The 18,950-nt window shown below is 36.9% G+C and overlaps 3 protein-coding genes across 3 annotated transcripts; 2 read left to right on the forward strand and 1 right to left on the reverse strand.

Moving 5' to 3' along the window:
- On the forward strand, positions 1-4,395 carry LOC136281326 (uncharacterized). The gene is made up of 4 exons (XM_066167816.1): positions 1-340; positions 2,665-2,694; positions 3,378-3,754; positions 4,209-4,395. The coding sequence occupies exons 1-3, from the start codon at positions 259-261 to the stop codon at positions 3,584-3,586; spliced, it is 321 nt and encodes a 106-aa protein (XP_066023913.1). The 5' UTR covers positions 1-258; the 3' UTR covers positions 3,587-3,754; positions 4,209-4,395.
- LOC131791521 (adhesion G protein-coupled receptor L4-like) lies at positions 4,287-9,469 on the forward strand. Its single transcript, XM_066166550.1, has 13 exons — positions 4,287-4,398; positions 5,020-5,124; positions 5,472-5,538; positions 5,811-5,889; positions 6,174-6,220; positions 6,955-7,084; positions 7,216-7,310; positions 7,510-7,612; positions 7,693-7,843; positions 7,989-8,073; positions 8,340-8,406; positions 8,915-8,997; positions 9,121-9,469. Exons 1-13 carry the CDS (start codon positions 4,287-4,289, stop codon positions 9,248-9,250), a joined length of 1,254 nt encoding a protein of 417 aa, XP_066022647.1. The 3' UTR covers positions 9,251-9,469.
- A 3,609-nt stretch (positions 9,470-13,078) lies between these two features.
- On the reverse strand, positions 13,079-15,009 carry LOC131778831 (uncharacterized). The gene is given in 4 exon segments (XM_066166551.1): positions 13,079-13,467; positions 13,903-13,985; positions 14,407-14,530; positions 14,925-15,009. Coding segments are annotated over 4 exon segments (681 nt in total).
- Positions 15,010-18,950: the final 3,941 nt, after the last annotated feature.

The raw sequence follows: 18,950 nt of genomic DNA on the forward strand, positions 1-18,950 counted from the left end.
TCGTATACGAGATATAACTCTAGTCATGTCTTGGTATTAATATTGTCTGAATTTATAAAGAAAATAAGGACCCAGCTGGTCGATTCAGTGCCAACAAACCCAAGGAATAATGTGTTTAGAAACTCACGCCTAGTTTGGTCTCTGCTTTCTTCCTTGTTCGCTCAAGATCTAACGTATCTCTGTGTCTAACGTCTGCCCAACGTCACTGGACACAGACCAATACCTTCATCATTGTTTCACGAGACGGTGATCCTAAAAATGCCGAATTCATATCCTAAACTTCGAAAGAAAACTGTAGCTAAATTGTTCTGGAGAATGGTTTTTCTCGCACTAGCGGTTGGTGAGTATTAAAAAGTAATATAGTAACCTTTAAATATGTAAACGATGTGTTAAGAAGGCTTTTGGTTGCATGTTGTACAATCAATTGCGCTTTTTTTCCTCGACGGAGCTCTTTAAAGTTCTCTTAAGAGCTTTTTAAAGAGAAAGTGCGGTCTAGAAAATTTTATTTTTGTTGAAAGAACTTTTCCTCAGGAATTCGAATTCGTTTTGTCCAGTTCGGAACGGAACTCAGACAAATGCAGCTAAAACAAACAAATTCTACTTCGCCAAGCACTGAGGCGTCATTTATATTAAGATCGATATCATAAGCCAACAATGTTCGACAACGGGAGACTTCCTGACGCTCTTCATGGAACATGAGGCTTTGTTTATATATATGAAACAAACCTAGAACGGCAGATATCCTATATTTATTTTCCCAAAGTAGCTTTTATGGTAATTTTCTTAAAGGTCTATTTGCAGTTAAATATTACGGTAAATTTGGCCCTTCAAAAGATTACAACAACACTTTTAATAAAATAGCTGACAATAAACTGCCGTTGTCTTTCTTTTTCGGTTTGTATCAGGTTAACTTGCAAACAACTTAAGCGTTTTGTATGCATGAGTTTTGTGAGAAAAAAAAAGTTTATTCTGTCGTTGCTTACTCATTTGACGGATAATCTTCAAGTCTCTCATTTCTCACTTGGTGAAAGCCAACATGGGCTGTTTTGAAAACATTGGCCAGTAAACACACGGGTCCAAATGATCTGTGCTCAGTAATACAACGAAACATGGTTCCTACAGTTTCAATAATAATTTACATCACAGAATTAGCGATGTGAAATAAATCCGTCGCCGGCGCTGCGCCGTTTTTTAGTAAAAACTAAAAAAAATGTCACTTTAGAGACAAGTATTTTATTTGAGAGGAATTAGTTATCTTCGATTCCAGATCGAGTTGATCATCAAGAGCAAGAGCACCATTCGCAATTTCCAAGACGTGAGCTCGTAGATGTTTCTCCTTTTATTTTTTACTGAGTTGCTTCGTCAATGGCGATTTCTTCTTCTTCTGAACACGAGCTATGTTAGGGCTAAAACATGATTGGACGTAATACAACGTCTGGAATAAGATCCATGTCGAGAATTGAGTCATTATCGCTCTCCTCGCTGCTGTTTTCTTAGTTTTTTATCCTTCTTAGTCGAGATTACAAACCTTGACCATTGCTACGTCATAACTACATCATAACAAATATGGCGGATTTAAACTTTAAAATCTTTTTTTTTTTTTAATGTGATTTCAAGCAAGAAAAACACGACCAGAATCAGTTTGGAACTATTTTGGTTGAAATATTCGCGTGTATAGTTCTGTCAAGCACCGATTATCTGTTCTATGCTTTGGCAGCATACGTATAGACGTGGACGATGGCTTCATGCGCTTCATGTCTTCTGAAATAAAGATTTGTTTTTTCTAGGCAGTCATTTTAGTGGTTTCTCGCAATTTCCTTAAGGAATTTTTTTGTATCTGGAACTGTCGATGGCATCCCGCGTTCCTTCACATAAAAGGCTTAAAGCTACTGTGCGAACGAAAAGGACGTTTGATCTGAAAGCCACCTTCAACCTGTGAAATGACAGGAAGTTTCGGCAAAAAGGTTCAACTAAGAGCCAACTTGCAGAGATTTTGCTGCATCAGAGCGTCGACAAACTTCGCGCAAGGTGCAGATCACAAGAAGCAAATGACGAGTTAAAAAGTATTGATGGGCCTGCAGGACTCCTGCTATTCGCATGCGGTTTTAAATTTTTGAGATTAGCTCTGACTAGGATATGTTTTAACGACTTTCCTTTGCGATGTGATTCAGTGCGTTGGTTTTGAATAAGATGCCATTTTCCCATCAGTATGTTCTTGTAGGAAGATATTGCGTCATAAATAGCGATACTTTTTTTTGTGTGCTATTGCCATTGTTTTCTGATGGCACTTTCTCTAGCAGGCGTGACACATCTTCACATCTTCGTCAAGTATCCATTCCCTTCTTTAAGCACATTTAGAAACTCTGTACGTTATTGCTACATGTGGAGGGTGTCGGATTTGTTCTAAGGATGCGTGACGCTTCTCCTTATACGAATCCTTCCTTTAAGCACGACCCTTGCAAGGTTGCAAGGCTTTGAGTGTAATACGAACGATTTTACCCGCAGTTGCCCCTATATGGTTGACTAGGAAGTCCCACGTTTCCATTAGATATCTTATTATATAAGTATTTATCTTGCGATTGATTCCCCTAGCCCCCCCTCCCCCCCCCCCCCGTATGGCTGTGAATTGAGGAATTATATCTTTTGGTTTTGTCTCCATTACAGCTGGTACGGCCATGCCAACTTCAGCACAAGGTATGTATTGTCTTGGCGAAAAAAAAAGGGGAAATATAAAATTATAAAGATTCAACACTGTTCAACTAGTTAACCTCTGCCGTCATGGGTTGAACAATAAATTATCTGTTGCTAAATAAATCTTAACAAGCGACCTATTCCAAAAGATCACTGATATGTTATTGCTCGTAATTGTCCAAAAGAGGGGGAAAAGCAAACGAAGGGAGATTTTGGCTTAGAAACCTTAGAAAGTAACATATTAAGTAGCGGGACCCATCCTTGACAATTAAGAAAAATATTCAGAAAAAGATACTAAGGCTTCTGAACATCCAAATATATATATATATTTTTTTTATATTATACAAACTCTCGATACCAACTACTCACTACTCCGTTCAGAATGGAAAGTGAGAAGTGATAAGTGGAAACTGATACAAAACAAACAAACACCCACACCCACACAAACGCAAACCGAAACTGCAATGCGTTCCTTACCGGGTGGGAAAAGTAGCTGGGGTTGAATACGAGCAGTGAAACGATATTCGAGCAGTGGAAGGATGAAAAATCAAGAAAAAAAAGGGTCAAGCAAATAATATACTCACAGAAAAAAAAAATAAATTGAGAAAAAATACAAACAGTATGTTTATGAAGGAGATTTAAATGATTTAAAATGTCTCTGATTTATGTTTACATTTATAACGCAGATGGGCACTGCTCCCACCCCAATGATACACTCGCACCCTCAGAGCTGAACCGTTCGGACTATCGGACACTACAGCAAAGTGTTCAAGAAATGCGTCGAATCTGGCATAGAATGAAATGTGGCAATGAGACACCTATATCTATTGACAGAGACTGTTGTATCTCTTGGTGTGAGCAGTTGACTTCTTTTTTCAGTCAGGCGTCTTCTTAGAAAGATCACTGTTTTAAAATGTGGGGATGCAGAAAAAATGAAAAAACTCGCAAGCAGTTTTCTGTGATATTGACAAATACAACCGACTCGTCGTATTTGGGCAGAATCAAAGTGAAACAGTGCGGGAAACTGAATTTTACTGCCATCAAGCTAACACCATCAAGCGAGGTAGGTGTATTTTATTTTCTTGTAACATTTTTAATGCCTATTGTTGTTGGTCCTATAATTCCACCCTTTAGAGATTGTCAAACCTATCCCCCTCCTGACCCCGGACGGCGTAGTTATCGATATAAGTTCGACTTTCACGCAGATCACGCAAAGCTCGAAATGTAATCGCGAGCGCTTTCTTTCTTAAGTTATCAGTATTTCCTGTGTTATTTATATTCTTGTACTCAGTTGTTCCGTATTATCTTCGTAACACTTTACTAAGAAACCACTAGCAATAGCTTGTAAATAGAAGAGTTCGATCGAGTCATCATAAAATTAAACTCCTCTTAAGTTTACTGCTGGTGCCTTGGTTAATGAAAGCTCAATTTTCCTCAGATTGTGTAACCCATGAATTTATTGATTCCTTTAAGAGCTAGGCTACTGAAAGTTTTGTCTAAACGAACCACTAACTCAGTCCCCAGGAAGGAAACTTGTTGACACCATTATAAAAGAAGTGACGAACTCTTCTGGAAATAAAGTAACTCAAGAAGAAATGGAACGCACTTTCCTCACTGTCACTGATTTGGAGGAGTTCATTGGGAATTATGCCCAAAATCTCCTTAATCAAACCGTACCTAAGATTGAAATCCGTGGTAAACATGCAGGTGAGTAGATCTTAAAAGCTGATTTGGAAGTTTTCTTGATTTCTAATTCGGAGTTCAGGATGAATACATGCATCATTCGTGGCAGATTTTCCAACCATTTGCAAACACAACTACTTATTCGACGTTTTGAGTGTAAACTTTGTCTTTAGCAACCCTTTATCGAATCATTTCGCGACACATGAACTGTCTTGGACCTCTTTTAAGGCAGTTTATAACAGGAAATTCCTATCGCTCGTCAGTTATCTGCGATTCCAACAACTCTTTCTATTTTGCATATGTTCTTTAATATCGTCATAGTTATGAATAACTCATAAAAGAGGGGAAAAATGGATAAAATGAATAAACAAATTATGGAAATAAAAATAAGAAACCATTTGAATTCACTGCAGTGATATGTTTTTTTAATTTAAAAATGGTGACCAGCACTTTATCTGACAACTGAACAGAGGACACTCCTTTGACTGATGATCCTTGCAAACTACTTGCAGTTAATATATTTCTAAGTGATGGTTTCTAGCATTTTAGTCTTAAAACTTTTGAGGACGATGACTTGAGACTGCTACGAAAGCATCTGCATTTACTTCGGCCCTAACTTAATATAAGTCGCGGTTTTGAATTTAGATATTTTGGCCAGGAAGATTTTCCACAAAAATGAGACTGGAGTACAATTTGAGGATGATAAAGGAGAAAACTATGTCAGTGTCCCTGTTACAGGCTTGGATAACGGTTAGAGAGCTATATCTTTTGTTTGTTTGTTTTTTTTTTAAGCATAGAAAATAATATATTTTTGTCGTATTATTCAAATTATTCTAGCGATTATCACCGTTATTGGTTAGAGGGGGGCTGGGTTTCAAGTTATAACAAACATTCAAACCGAATGGCTGATATCTTAATCCAGTTGCTTTCGTTTTCTTTTACCTGTTTATGTGTCCTTTGTTCGAAATATTTCATTCTTATTACAAAGTTGGGCATGCCAATGAAACACACCGGTAAACTTGCAGGGTCTTTAAACCGTGATAACTTGTCCTTTTTTCGCAAGTAGCATTAAAATTGTTCTCATTATTACATCTTAGGATCAGTTGTACTTTGTGTCATTTACAAAGATCTCCATGAGGTATTCCAAACAGGCCAGCCAAACAGGTTTGCTAAAACTTAGTATTACAGTTAGTATCTTTCATCTCAAATAAATCTGCTTTGGTGTGCTAATAACCTATACTATAGGCCATGTTCATAAGTTTCCTCGACCTCGACTTGGGTTTCTCGTTTATTTTAGTTTCTTTCGTCTTGATTCTGTTTTCCTGCATTTTTATTAAATTTTCTTTGTTTATTTTGTCGGTCTGTTTGTTGGTTAAATTATTTTTCTTTCTTTTTTTTTTTTTTTTTTTTTTTTTTTCTCGTTTGTCTATCAACAGTAATATCCTGTCTGCAACGATATGGCCGAAGAACCATACTCTCAGGAAGAATGTTACGTTGAGATTTCGAAACCTAGCGGTAAGTTACAATTTATCAAGAAAGAGTTGCATCTGAATTCGTAACTTTTTCTTTTGTTTTGATTTGATCTAATTTGTTTCTTCTTCTTCTTCTTCTTCTTCTTATTATTATTATTATTATTATTATTATAAATATAATCATTATTACTATTATCATTTCTATTGCTATTATTCTTAATAACATCATCATCGCATCAAGTCAAATTCCGGCGAGAGCACTCTCACCTCCACATCAGACACCAAGTCGCTGTACTAGGTAATAATAACGGTACTTTACGGTTTTAGGATGCACCGAACAGAAGCTGCGTGTTTTGGAATACTTCAAAAAACAGGTAAACAGCTTTGAATAAAATTAAGAGATCATAGCAGCTACGAACACTATTGTACTAGTAGTTGAAAATAGGACCTGAAAAAAATTCAGGCCCCTATGGGATTTGAACCCATGGCCTCTGCGATACCGGTGCAGCGCTCTACCAACTGAGCTAACTAGCCAACTGAGAGCTGGCCAATGTGTTGGGTCCAAATAAACCATCCAAGTGATGAATGATGATTTTAGATATATGAAATTCATATATTTGCACTGCGATCAAGAACGGAAATTAAGAGATCAACGCAGCTAAGAACACTACTGAACTGTTAGTTGAAAGTTGTTGGTAGAGCGCTGCACCGGTGTCGCAGAGGTAATGAGTTCAAATCCCTTGCGGGCCTAACTTTTTTTTCAGGTCCTATTTTCTGGTACATCACATTGTGTGGTCACCTCTTACTCCTTTTTTTATCCTTCTCAGGCTTCCGCGTGCTCAGCGGTCTATAAAGCTGGCAGTTGTTTTGTTTTTTTTTATGTTCATTTGGAATCTAAAGATCAGAGAAAATTTTAGATCATCAGACAACTTTCATTATCTCAACTTTCTGTGCCATTACACCACGATATGTTACGTGGATTCCTTCCTTTTTCTTGCGAACAGTATCTTATTTATCTCAAGATCATCCATCTATCGAGACATTTGGTATTAATGAACTAATTTCCTTATTTCCTTCTGATTCTGAGAGTTTTCTGCTGTCATTCTAGTTGGTCAGGACAAGGGTGTCTCCTAACATCGAGGAACGAATTTTATACCGAGTGCAGCTGCAATCATTTGACTCACTTTGTAGTTCTTATGCAGTTTAACAGAGGAACCAGCAGTAACTTTTTAAGTAAGGTAGGAATATTGATAAGCATATACATACATTGATTCCAGAAGGAACTTAGACTAGACAGCATTGGGGTAAATGGTGTGTAGCCCTCTTCCGTTATCGGTATTGAATCACTGTTTTTGCATTCATTTTTAAGACTGACGAAACAGCGCTGGAAATTCTTACATATGTGGGCTTGTCTTTTTCTCTGGTTGGAATCACTTTAACAATCATCAGTTATGCTGTTCTTACGTAAGTACATGACATAGTTCCACCCAAGAATTCCAAAGCAAGCTGAGCATGTAGACCAACAAGAGATTATATCAGTTTAAATGTGTAAAGTTTAGATTTATTTAAGCAGCCAAGTAGAATCATAAAAATAAAATCAGACTTTGTATAAAATGAGAATAGAACTGATGTAGAATAAAATCAGTTGTTTATTTTTGATTAGAGACATGAGGGGACCTTTATCTCAGATTCGAGTGAGTCTAGTCGCTTCACTTGGTGCAGGTCAAATTATCTTCCTAACTGGAAGTGGTGCTGTTGAGAACAAGGTAAGAAGAGAATAATCTCTTTCATTACATCTTTATGACCTTAATCCAAATCTTAACTCAACTTTTTCATTCCTGTGCAGTCTGCCTGTGTTACAGTAGCAGCGTTTGTGCAATATTTCCTAATGGCCGCTTTCTGCTGGATGTTGATCGAGGGAGTTTATCTCTACCTGTTTGTTGTAAAAGTTTACAATATCAACGACAAAATGAAGGTTTCACATGGATTTTCATGGGGTAACTATGAATTAAAAACCCATTCTCTATTTGATAATCTTTTGAAAAGTAAGACATTAATTACCATGAACATTACCATCGCCATTATCATCTTAGATATCATCATCATTTGACTCTGTTGTCTCTTCGAATTTCGAATCCACAGGTCTACCCGCCGTCGTTGTTTCCATATCGCTGGGCATTGCAGCAGGAACCGGGCCAGGGATTAAAAGCTATATCAGTGAAGATTTGTAAGAAGTGAATGATTTTTCCTCGTGTGATTTCCCTGTCACGAATCCTCGTTTTACGTTGTACTTTTTTTGCTTGTTTTGTTTTTTTTTTTTGGTTTAATTGATTCGTTTGTGGCTGCTGTTGTTGTTGTTTTGTTATTTCTTTGTTGCTTTTTATTACTAGTCATCAAACCCGATATGGAGTGTACTGCGTACATTCATGCGCAAAAAAATTATTAATTAATTGATAATTTATCAAAGTTTCAGATACTTAATTTTTTATTCAGCTGCTGGATGTCATCCTCTAACGGCATGATCTGGATATTTGTTGTATTCGTTCTACTGATCGAGTTGGTAGGTTAAATTCTTAAAATTTTTTCGTTTCCCTCTTTCACACTTTGCCTTCGGTTATCGTTGCATCGTAAGCATTTTTTTCGCTCGCCGCTTTTTTAATGTAGACTCTAATCAATAGTTGCCAACGAAATCTGAAATATGTATGAAATATAAATTTTGCTTGAAGTGACCTTATTGTAGGAAGATCCCGTCTGCGGTTACCGCGAAAGATTTTCAGGTTGAGTAGTCCTGGCTCGAGTCTCTCCCGGGTTGTTGTTTTGTGGTGTTAGGCGAAACAGTATGCGTTCACAATGCTTCTCTCCCTCTCCTCCCAGCTTTATGGATATTTACCAACCAATGGTCAAGAAAACCTGGGAAATGTCTGATGGGATGACGAGGAGGGGAAGGGTTCAACTTTTGACGAACATCCAATGAGGCCACTAGGAGAACTTAGCTCAAGTGCAAACTTCTCTTTCCTTTGTATAGTTAGATTTTTTTTTTGTTTTGTCTCGTTTTCTTCTGTTCTCAGTTAAACACATTGATACTGGTGCGAGTTATCAAGGAGATGACAAACATGCAGCATGCAAAAGACAAAATCAGTGAACAAATAAGGTAAGTATTTTTGTGGTGTCAGTAGAAGATGCATCTAAGCCCTTAGCCTCTTACTTTGCTATCTTATACGAATAATGCCAATTCACAACAAGTTGATTTTCTCTTTTTTTCATGATTTTATAGACTTGGTGTCAGGGCATGCGTGTTGATGGTTCCTTTGCTTGGGATCACGTGGCTATTTGGTCTTCTGTCGCCCCTGCACAAAGCCTTTGCCTACATTTTCATAATGTTCAACTCCACTCAGGTAAACTAAATACACCTTTTAGTGAATGAAATCCGTGCTCATACAGTATGAAGGTGAACGGGCGGTTGGTGGATTCACCACTGATTTAAGAATAAATCTTGACAAAGGTAAAAGTCGGTGCTGAAAGTGCACCTCATTTCAGGGTACAAGTTCACTCAGCCCATGTCTACTAAGAATTTGTCTCTCCTGACATAAAAAAAAAAACTTTCGAATTATCCCATAAAGACATACTTGGAAAACACACGCTACGTGGCTGATGAACTTTTAACAGTTACAGCGTTCTTTAGTAAACAGTGTTGAACCCTTTAACTCCCAAGATATTACTAGTAATTCTCCTTACTGTCTCCTCTACAATTCTTCTGATTTTACTTCCGAGAATTTGGTATAAGATCAGCTTTTAATCCCCTTATTTATACTTTTCTTGGTTCTCATCACTCGTCTTCCTGATTTTGTATTGATATTGTAAGCATTTCTGTTTGGTCACTCATGGGAATTAAAGGGTTGAAAAAGACACAAAAAAGGGAATTAGGTCATGATTCTAAGATTTGTTCATAAAAATAAAGACCCTCTTTACAATTACATAAAAAAAGTGAAACTGAGTTTTCCGGAGTAAAAACCAAACCTTAATATAACAAAACATATAATTATCTGAAGATTTAGATATATGAAAATTCACATATTTGCACTGCGGTGGAAAGATGAAATTAGAAGATCCTCGAAGCTAAGAACACTACTGAAACTAGTAGTTGTAAGTAGGACCTGAAAAAAATTTCAGGCCCGTACGGGATTTGAACCCATGACCTCTGCGATACCGATGCAGCGCTCTACCAATCAACCGCAGTGCAAATATGTGAATTTTCATATATCTAAATCTTCGTTCACTCGGATGTTTATTTGTACCCAATTCATTGACCAGCTTCCAGTTGGCTTGTTAGCTCAATTGGTAGAGCGCTGCACCGGTATCGCAGAGGTCATGGGTTCAAATCCCGTACGGGCCTGAAAAATTTTTTTCAGGTCCTACTTACAACTACTAGTTTCAGTAGTGTTCTTAGCTGCGAGAATCTTCTAATTTCATCTTTCCACCGCAGTGCAAATATGTGAATTTTCATATATCTAAATCTTCATTCACTCGGATGTTTATTTGTACCCAATTCATTTACCAGCTCCCAGTTGGCTTGTTAGCTCAATTGGTAGAGCGCTGCACCGGTATCGCAGAGGTCATGGGTTCAAATCCCGTACGGGCCTGAATTTTTTTTCAGGTCCTACTTACAACTACTAGTTTCAGTAATGTTCTTAGCTGCGAGGATCTTCTAATTTCATCTTTCCACCGCAGTGCAAATATGTGAATTTTCATATATCTAAATCTTCATTCACTCAGATGTTTATTTGTACCCAATTCATTTACCAGCTCCCAGTTGGCTTGTTAGCTCAATTGGTAGAGCGCTGCACCGGTATCGCAGAGGTCATGGGTTCAAATCCCGTACGGGCCTGAAATTTTTTTTTTCAGGTCCTACTTACAACTATTAGTTTCAGTAGTGTTCTTAGCTGCGAGGATCTTCTAATTTCATATAATTATCTATTTTGCATCAATGATCACAATTTTGCTTATTGAGACTAAGTCGATTTAGGACATGACATTAAAGGCCTCACAATCGAATACCTGAGATGACAAAAGTTTTCTTCATCTAATTGTATTCCTCTCGATATTCAAGCAAGAAGTTGTACTAACCCTTCCTTACAAGTTTACCAGGCGGTAAACTTAGTGTAATACTGAGACAAAGTAGAGAACCTGTGATTAATAGCAGTATAGGTTTGGACATTTTTGCTGCCCAGCAATATTTAATACTAAGAGGTTTAGGGTTAGGGGAGCTTGTATGGAAGCACTTTGAATCTACTAAAGGCGTTAATGTGATTTCTGAAATTGCCATTTAACAGGGCTTCATAATATTCCTCCTTCACTGTGTGAGGAACTCAGAGGTATGTTATTAAATTTTATTTTGAATACTCTTTATAAGCTTTTAATTTTTTGCTCAGATTTTTACCTGACAAGGCTTCCACTTTGAAATAAGAAGTTAAATTCGATGACTGTATAAATGCGAAGCACATAGAGTTGTACAGTTCTTGAGATCGTTTTGATATCAACTTATTCATGCAGATTAGATATCGCTTCAAAAGAAGGATCAACGCTGTCAACCCAACTGCAGATGAAGTAACAGGCGTTAAGCGAGCTTCGCAAGTAAATGAAAGTATCAGCATGGATTGCCAAGAAAAATGAATGTCCAGCCTCGCAATAACCATGAAAGTGGCATTGAAATATATGAAATCTGAGTAGTCCTAGTAGTGTTGTTCTTTAGCTCAGATTTGTGTATATCTTGAATTAATTTCGATAAGAAAATTTTAGAGCAGTTATAGATAACCAGCTTAAGAAGGCTCTGACAGCTTTGTATTGATACGAAAAGTAAGAAAAGAACATCTCAAGTAATCATGATTTAAGGTCTTCTCCGTGTGGAAAGAAAAGGGCATTGGATACACTAATGTTAAGAAGGTCTACATCCAAGACATCAGTTTACAGAATAATGAAACATCATAACCCACCATGAGAGGAAAGAAACATAACTCACCACCGAGAAGAAAAAAAACATTATGGAGACCAATAATGGTAATCAAGATATCATTACTGTCAATAGAGGCAAGAATTAATCAATAACAAACCAAGAAACAAATAAAAACAAAAACAAATAAAGACTATTCATGGTGTTTTCTCTTGGCAGTCTCGTTTTTACTCGTGTTACTGTTTCAGAATTTTCCCCTGAGAGTGGCGGTTGAGAAATGGAACTTAATCCATTCAAAAAGCTTTCTCCATTTGTCATATGTCAAAAAAAAAAAAACTTTATTTACTTCCTCATTCAAAAGCACATAATTAATAACATTTTAATGAGGAGCGTGTAATGTATCGATCGAATCTTTTCGCGGTATAACAGAGAGAAACTTCAAATAATATCGGTGTAAGCCTTTTGTTGTCAATAAATAAGCAATCAACCCTCTTTACGTTTTATATTCTTGTGGTCTTAATTTTACATGTTAAAATACCAACAAAAGCAACAACAGTGCTACCTTGTAGCAATTCTCAGAGGAACAGAAACTGAAGCGTAAAATCGTCATTTTATTATCATTTACTTTTAGGTGGCCTTAAAGGAATAAGATAAATTCTTGGTATTTATTTTCTTTCGCTTCTGGTTATTTGAAGTTGTCCAGAGTTGAAGGGCTTTCAGAAGGAAGAAAACTGGCAAAAAGGTAATGCTATCTCTTCACACGCAGATCCATACTGAAACACAAGATACAGATATTCCTGCAACAAGTTATGGAGAATTGTTTATATTTTATTGACAAATTTGATTCCCCTGATAACTGACACTAGGGTCGATCGAGTGTTTGCACCATAAATAGCCCGGGATTTTTGGGACAACATCCTCCTCCAACTTGTAATTCCCGGGTGTTCGAAGCATCTCGGACCTAAGATCCCGTTCGTAATAATGTCGTTCGAAATGTTGATAACAAACGCGTGAGTCTTTCGTGACGGTGAAATTTGCCTGAGAAATTTTTTTGCCAGCCATTTTCTTTTGAAGATTTTGGTATGAGGCCGACACTATTTTAGTTAATACCATTTGTGTGTGAAAACATCTGTGGCTTCTGAAACACTTAAGTTAAACGACTTCATCTCTTTAGGTATATATAATGAATGAATGAATCATGCAAGGTCGTAACTGCGAGCTGAGCACGGCTTCAGTTTTTCGGAGAAACTTCTCTTCGTTTTTATGACATTTATAATAAGATAATTCATTTTACCGACCGAGAGAAAACTGACGATTTACAAGTCGTTCCAGTCCACCATTGCGATAACCGCCCTTCATCAGCAACTCCACCCACTGGTGTCCCTTGGTAAACCATCCAATCAACTGTCACATTAGCATTTGCGTGTCTTTCGTTGTAACCGGCCGACATCATACATGCAGTGAATCTATTGTAGCTGACATTTTCAACCCAGGACACAACGGCATCGTATACATAAGATTTGTCACTAGCTTCAGTATGATTAACCGTGACTTGAACTCCGAGGGCCTTATCAGGATAAAACACAAATTTCCTGAGGCAAATGACTTCACAATGGAAATAACCAAGGGAGGGGATTTACGGCATGTGTTGACGACCTCTCTAAAAAGGAAATCCTAGAAAAAATAAATTCAAAAATACTTGGCGTAATCTGAATTCACTTTTGTCTAATTTAAAGCTATTGTCACAACCATCTCTATCACTCACTGAAATCACAAGATAAGGCCATTGTTTCCAAAAGCGCCCCTATAACAGAAAGCGTTGTTAACAAGAGGACAATGTCACTTCTGCTGGCGTTAAAACTGCTTCTGCACCACAGACACCAAAACTAGAATCGGACATTATTGCTGACACCAGTCGAAATGACAACCAGCAGCATGATAACCATGAAAACCAGCAACAAGATTTGCTTTGAACACCGATGGTGCCATTAGCACTGACACTGACAATAACAGTGACACTTTCGCTCTTATTTTCTCTGCAGGTGTATGGAGACGGATTTTCTGACAAAGAAAGTTCTAGGAAGCAAGTATTCATTCAAAATAACTTACCTTCACAGTTACCAGGGTGCTGTACAGTGTAGTTAAGTCGAAGAATACACATTTCCTGTTGAAACAGACATACACTGTCATATGTTGTGTAGAGAGCCAGTGTCTCTACTGCGTGATCAAGGACAACTGAATATTTTGATATGCGTTGAACTGTATTATTATTCCATATAAATTGGCAAACAAACTTCCATCACGCCGAGCGAATGAACTAGAACGAACAAATAAACTATTAACCAACGATTAACCAACGAACGATTCACTGAAATTAGGAAATAATACGGCGAACAAAGAAACAAACAAACAAAATAGATAGATATACGATGTACTTACAAGTTTTTCGTGCCTAGATCATGGAGAAACCGAATAAGCTCGAGAACACAAATGAAAAAGAAAATGCCATGTGCTTTTATCAAACTCAGCATCTCAAAATGCAGAAAACAGACAACGAGACCAGCGGCTTAGTGTATTTAAGCTGTCCTAAAGTGTTCTACTTGAAGCCAACATGTTGAACCGTTTGATGAGCAGAAAGGTTCTTGGTATGAACGAGAACTCTTCACAGAGACGCATCTAACATCATGAGGCCCGAAAGCTTTGCACAAACAGTAATAATGGCAACCTATATTGGCAACTCCCGTCCCACTTGTTCAAGTGCTAAGAGAGTATAAGTGTTTTGGAAAAAGGTATCCAAATGTTGTATTCAGCCTTTGACTTAAGTATTTTAAACATGATTTTAACTATGTCAATGAATTTACCTGAGCCCTGTTTGTAGCTAACTGCGTTTTGTAACCAGCATCCTAACGGCATTGCCATTAGGTATCAAGTCGGAAGGAAAAAACGATCAGAGAATAAGATGTTAGCCTTAAGTTAAGAATTACAGCTGCGCGCCACAGAGTTATAATTTGATTGACGTGCAGTAGCTAAAACTTGTGCAAATACCTCGTTTTTCAAAACAGTGAAAACTTAGTCTTCTTGAAATTAGCATGAAAATTAGCATGAAAATAACCATGACACTTTCTGCTCACCTCCAGTCACCATGTAGTCAACGGTGATGATGTCCTTATTGTTGGAATCGCTGTTAAACGTTTTGATACAAATCTGAGCTTCCATTCGATCCGGATAAATATGACTTACTTGACAGAAGGCGTAAATATGCTGCGGAGATGGCAAGTTGTATACTGCTCAAAAATATTCCATGAACAGCCCTTATAAAACTCGGGGTTGCCTACTATTTTTAAGTTTTTGTTTGGACCATCGAAGATCTTGGCTTCTCTCAAACAAATCTTAAAGCTTTCTGCTTTCAAGTCCTCGACCCACAAGGCCATGACATCCTGAGTTCGGTTAGTAACACCATGAGCGACAGTCACGAAAATGGTTGGAGGAGATGAAAAACGCTGAAACATAAGAGGATGCGTTGCACATTTTAAGGCCTTGCCGACAGACTTAAGGGTGAGAAGTTCAAAAGGAATAAATCAAACCATATTTAAACATTTGTAGGAAACATCACGACAAACGATAATAGTAATAATAATGACGATAAAATAATGATAATAATAATAATAATAATAATAATAAATTTTAACCTAAGTAAATGTATGAATAAATTAAATGGGGTTCTGTGAGGCTATGGATTAAACAGCAATCCAGTCTACTTCCTTAGTACTGTTCGAGCTGTCTCCAAACTCCACAACGCAAACTGTGAATCCACTTTCAATAACACTGTCAACCCAGATCGCGCCACCATTACGAGGATTTTGGCTCCTCTCAGTATGGCCAACGGAGGCAAAGACCTTTACTTTCTGTCAGCCATAGAAATGATACTGAAAGGAGATTTCTTGCAAATGAACAGACCTGGTGTGGTAGTAGTAACCAATTTTCTTTCCGGCCTTGAAACCAAGAGCTGTTAAGAAATAAATAAAGACGCGTTCAAATACTAGATATTCTTATTTGCAGTTGTCCTAGAATTAAAATGTACCCTCTATTTGCGATCCGATAAACTGTTCTATTGCTTCTGAGTGCGCCCCTCCCTCGTTCCTCTCCCTCTTTATTTTCTTCTAATCCGCGTTGTTATCAGTATAAAATAGATATTTCACGTCAATAATCCCCTTTCAGCCATTTTACGGCTATATAAAAGAAACCGTATCGACATAACATCACTTGCTGGAGAAACGAAGATGACAACAAAGACAGCAAAGAGCCGACTGAGCGTTGGCACTCGCGCGACATCTTGCTCAGAATGACCAGTGTATTTGCCTGCTGCAAATGAAAACCTCCCAAAAGGATCAAAGTCAAACATCTTTACTCGCAGAGACCTTTCCATTTCGTGAGGGAAAATCGAGTTTCGAAATACTAAAAGAAAAAAGTGATAACCAGCACGTTTATAGCAACTGGGGAGAGGAGGGAGGGGGAAGGGGCGGAAGCAATAAAGAAATGAACAGCCTAACCCATTTAATTTTGTTTCATTAGTGGGATTGATTGTCGAGTACTTTAACTTATATATGTCAGTCCTTTCTTTTAAACTAATACTGATAAAGTTTGCATAGAAATGAACAAATGGACATAGACAGAACACCTCCCCACCCCCCTTCGCCGCCCCACCTCTAAAGATTGAGGGTAACCCTTTACATCGTTCGCTAAAGATTCTGTTAAAGAGAGAGGGAACAAGGTCTTGCGAATTGGAAGTGTTACGTTATAGATCTTTAGGGATTTGTATTTTTCTAAAATATTTAAAAAACATATTTAGGATTAATATTGCTCATGGCATAGCTTGTATTTTTGGTTTACACAGCTGATTGGACCTTAAGGCTATTAAATCATTCACAACTTTCGATTCATTCCAATCAGGATGCGCTAAATTCCTTTCCTTCCTTATTTCATTACATGGAGCAGTTCCCACAAATCTCAGGCCAGTTTTTATAAATTCAATTTCACACCTTTTTATTTAAGGGCCTCGGTTATTTTTTGTAGTGTATGGTGGGTTTAAATGATTGTTTGCGTGTTGCGTGTTTCCAAATCCGTTTTGATCCAGAATTCATTCGCCTTTCAGTATTTTAAGCTTGGCCCAAATGAATGGTAAGGTCGTGATATCATTGTTTATATATTTTGATTTTAGATATATGAAATTCATATATTTGCACTGCGGCGAAGAAACGAATTTAAGAGATCTTTTCAAGAAGGTTATACAAGAAATGGCTTATTACTCAAAATTGTTTTCCTAAACAAATATAAATTATATTGCAATAAAATTGCTATCATTAATAAGATATATCGTGACCGCCTTTATAATGACATATTAATCAAATCAGATAACACGAAAAAGATGTGGGATAACATCAATTTATTGATAAATAAGAAGCGACCAAGCAGCAGAACTTCCTAAATCTGATAAGAGTGCAACCTCTTATCTCTCTCATAAACAATTTCGTTTCAAATAAGTCTCTGAAATAGAGGTATTCTTATTACTGGAAAGTCTAAATACAAAGTTGTTCCAGTTTTTAAACGAGGCTCTCGTTTTGCATGTAGTAATTATCGACCTATCTCAGTTCTCTTTCCCATAAGTAAAATATTTGAGAGATGTATTTTTAATAAGCCGATGTTCTATTTTACAAATAATAACATGATTTCCTCAAAACAATATGATTTAGACCAGGTTTTACAACCTCTGGTTGTCTAATTGACCTTATTGTAGAAATAGCTTTTTCTCTTGATAAAGGACTTTATGTGATTTCTTTATTCTTAGATCTAAGTAAAGCATTCGATACAGTAAACCATCAAATATTACTAAATAAACTTAGGTACTATGGATTACAACAAAGTGAATACAACGGGTTTCAATCTTACTTAAGTAACAGAAAGCAGCAACACTTATCATTGTGTATTATTCTCTTATTTATCCTTACCTTAATTATACTTGTGCACTTTGGGGAAATAATTATAACGCTCCATTGTCTCAAATCGAAAAGTTACAAAACAAAGCGGTTCGTGTTATAAATGAAATTTCTTAATATTGTTAAACTAAACACATGTAGACATTTTTATGATTATTTCCACCATGAAAAGTTCCTTAATATACCTGTTTCATTAGTATCTGAACTACATAATTACAGTACCCGCAGTGCATTATTCAATCAAGTTACAATACCTTTATTTCAAACTTATCTTAGGAGATTTTGCTCCAGCATTATTGGAAGTTTCTTTTGGAACGATATTCCGCAATCCATTAGAGACAAACCATCTAAAAAAATATTTAGACAAGCACTTTTGCGCTGGTACCCTGCTCAATACTAACGAAACATTATCTCTTTTATAATTTTCTGAGCTATTTTGTCATTTTTCCTTTACTTTTTTATTAAAAATCTCAAGTCCTTTGTTATAAATAACTTTAAGGGGCACAATATCAGTGTATCTAGATGTGCCCCTCTTCTCTCCTTCAATATACAATGTAATTCAATTTAAGTGTTGTAATTTCTGTTCTACGCATTTTTTCCTTTGTAAATCTTTATCTGATGTTATGTTTTATTGTTTTTTTAGAGGGCACGGTAACGAATCTTGCAATCTGATTGGTTCTTTACCCGGTCAGTATTTTCCTATCTCTGCCCACGGGCCACGGTAACGCTTTCGTGAGTCGCCGAGTACATCCCAACTTTCGTTGTCATTTTTTATAAATATACCTCGTTTTCCGGCTGGGCAGTATTTTTAAGCAAACACGTCGGTCGCTACCTCAAGCCGATAAATAACTTATGAATCCTCTCTTTTCTCTCTATCAAATCACTTGGTTGACAGAAAAAAAATTGGTTTCAGAATGAATTTGTATAAACAATAGTGTCATTACGTTGGTTGACAAGCGGCCTAAAAACCGTCTGGAATTAATTTTAATCGTTCGCAAACAGTACCCAGAAAGTTGAAACGTGAGGTATTTGGTTACAGTTAAACTGAACGATGGAACTTTCATTCATTTAATATCTGAATTTTCTCGAGCAATTTGTTCCTAGTGAAAGAGCGAGCGAAGTTTTAATTTAAGTTTTACAACAAATATACGCTCCCGGTGAGTC

This window comes from Pocillopora verrucosa, chromosome 5, assembly GCF_036669915.1.
Source record: "Pocillopora verrucosa isolate sample1 chromosome 5, ASM3666991v2, whole genome shotgun sequence".
In the NCBI taxonomy this organism is placed as follows: Eukaryota; Metazoa; Cnidaria; class Anthozoa; order Scleractinia; family Pocilloporidae; genus Pocillopora; species Pocillopora verrucosa.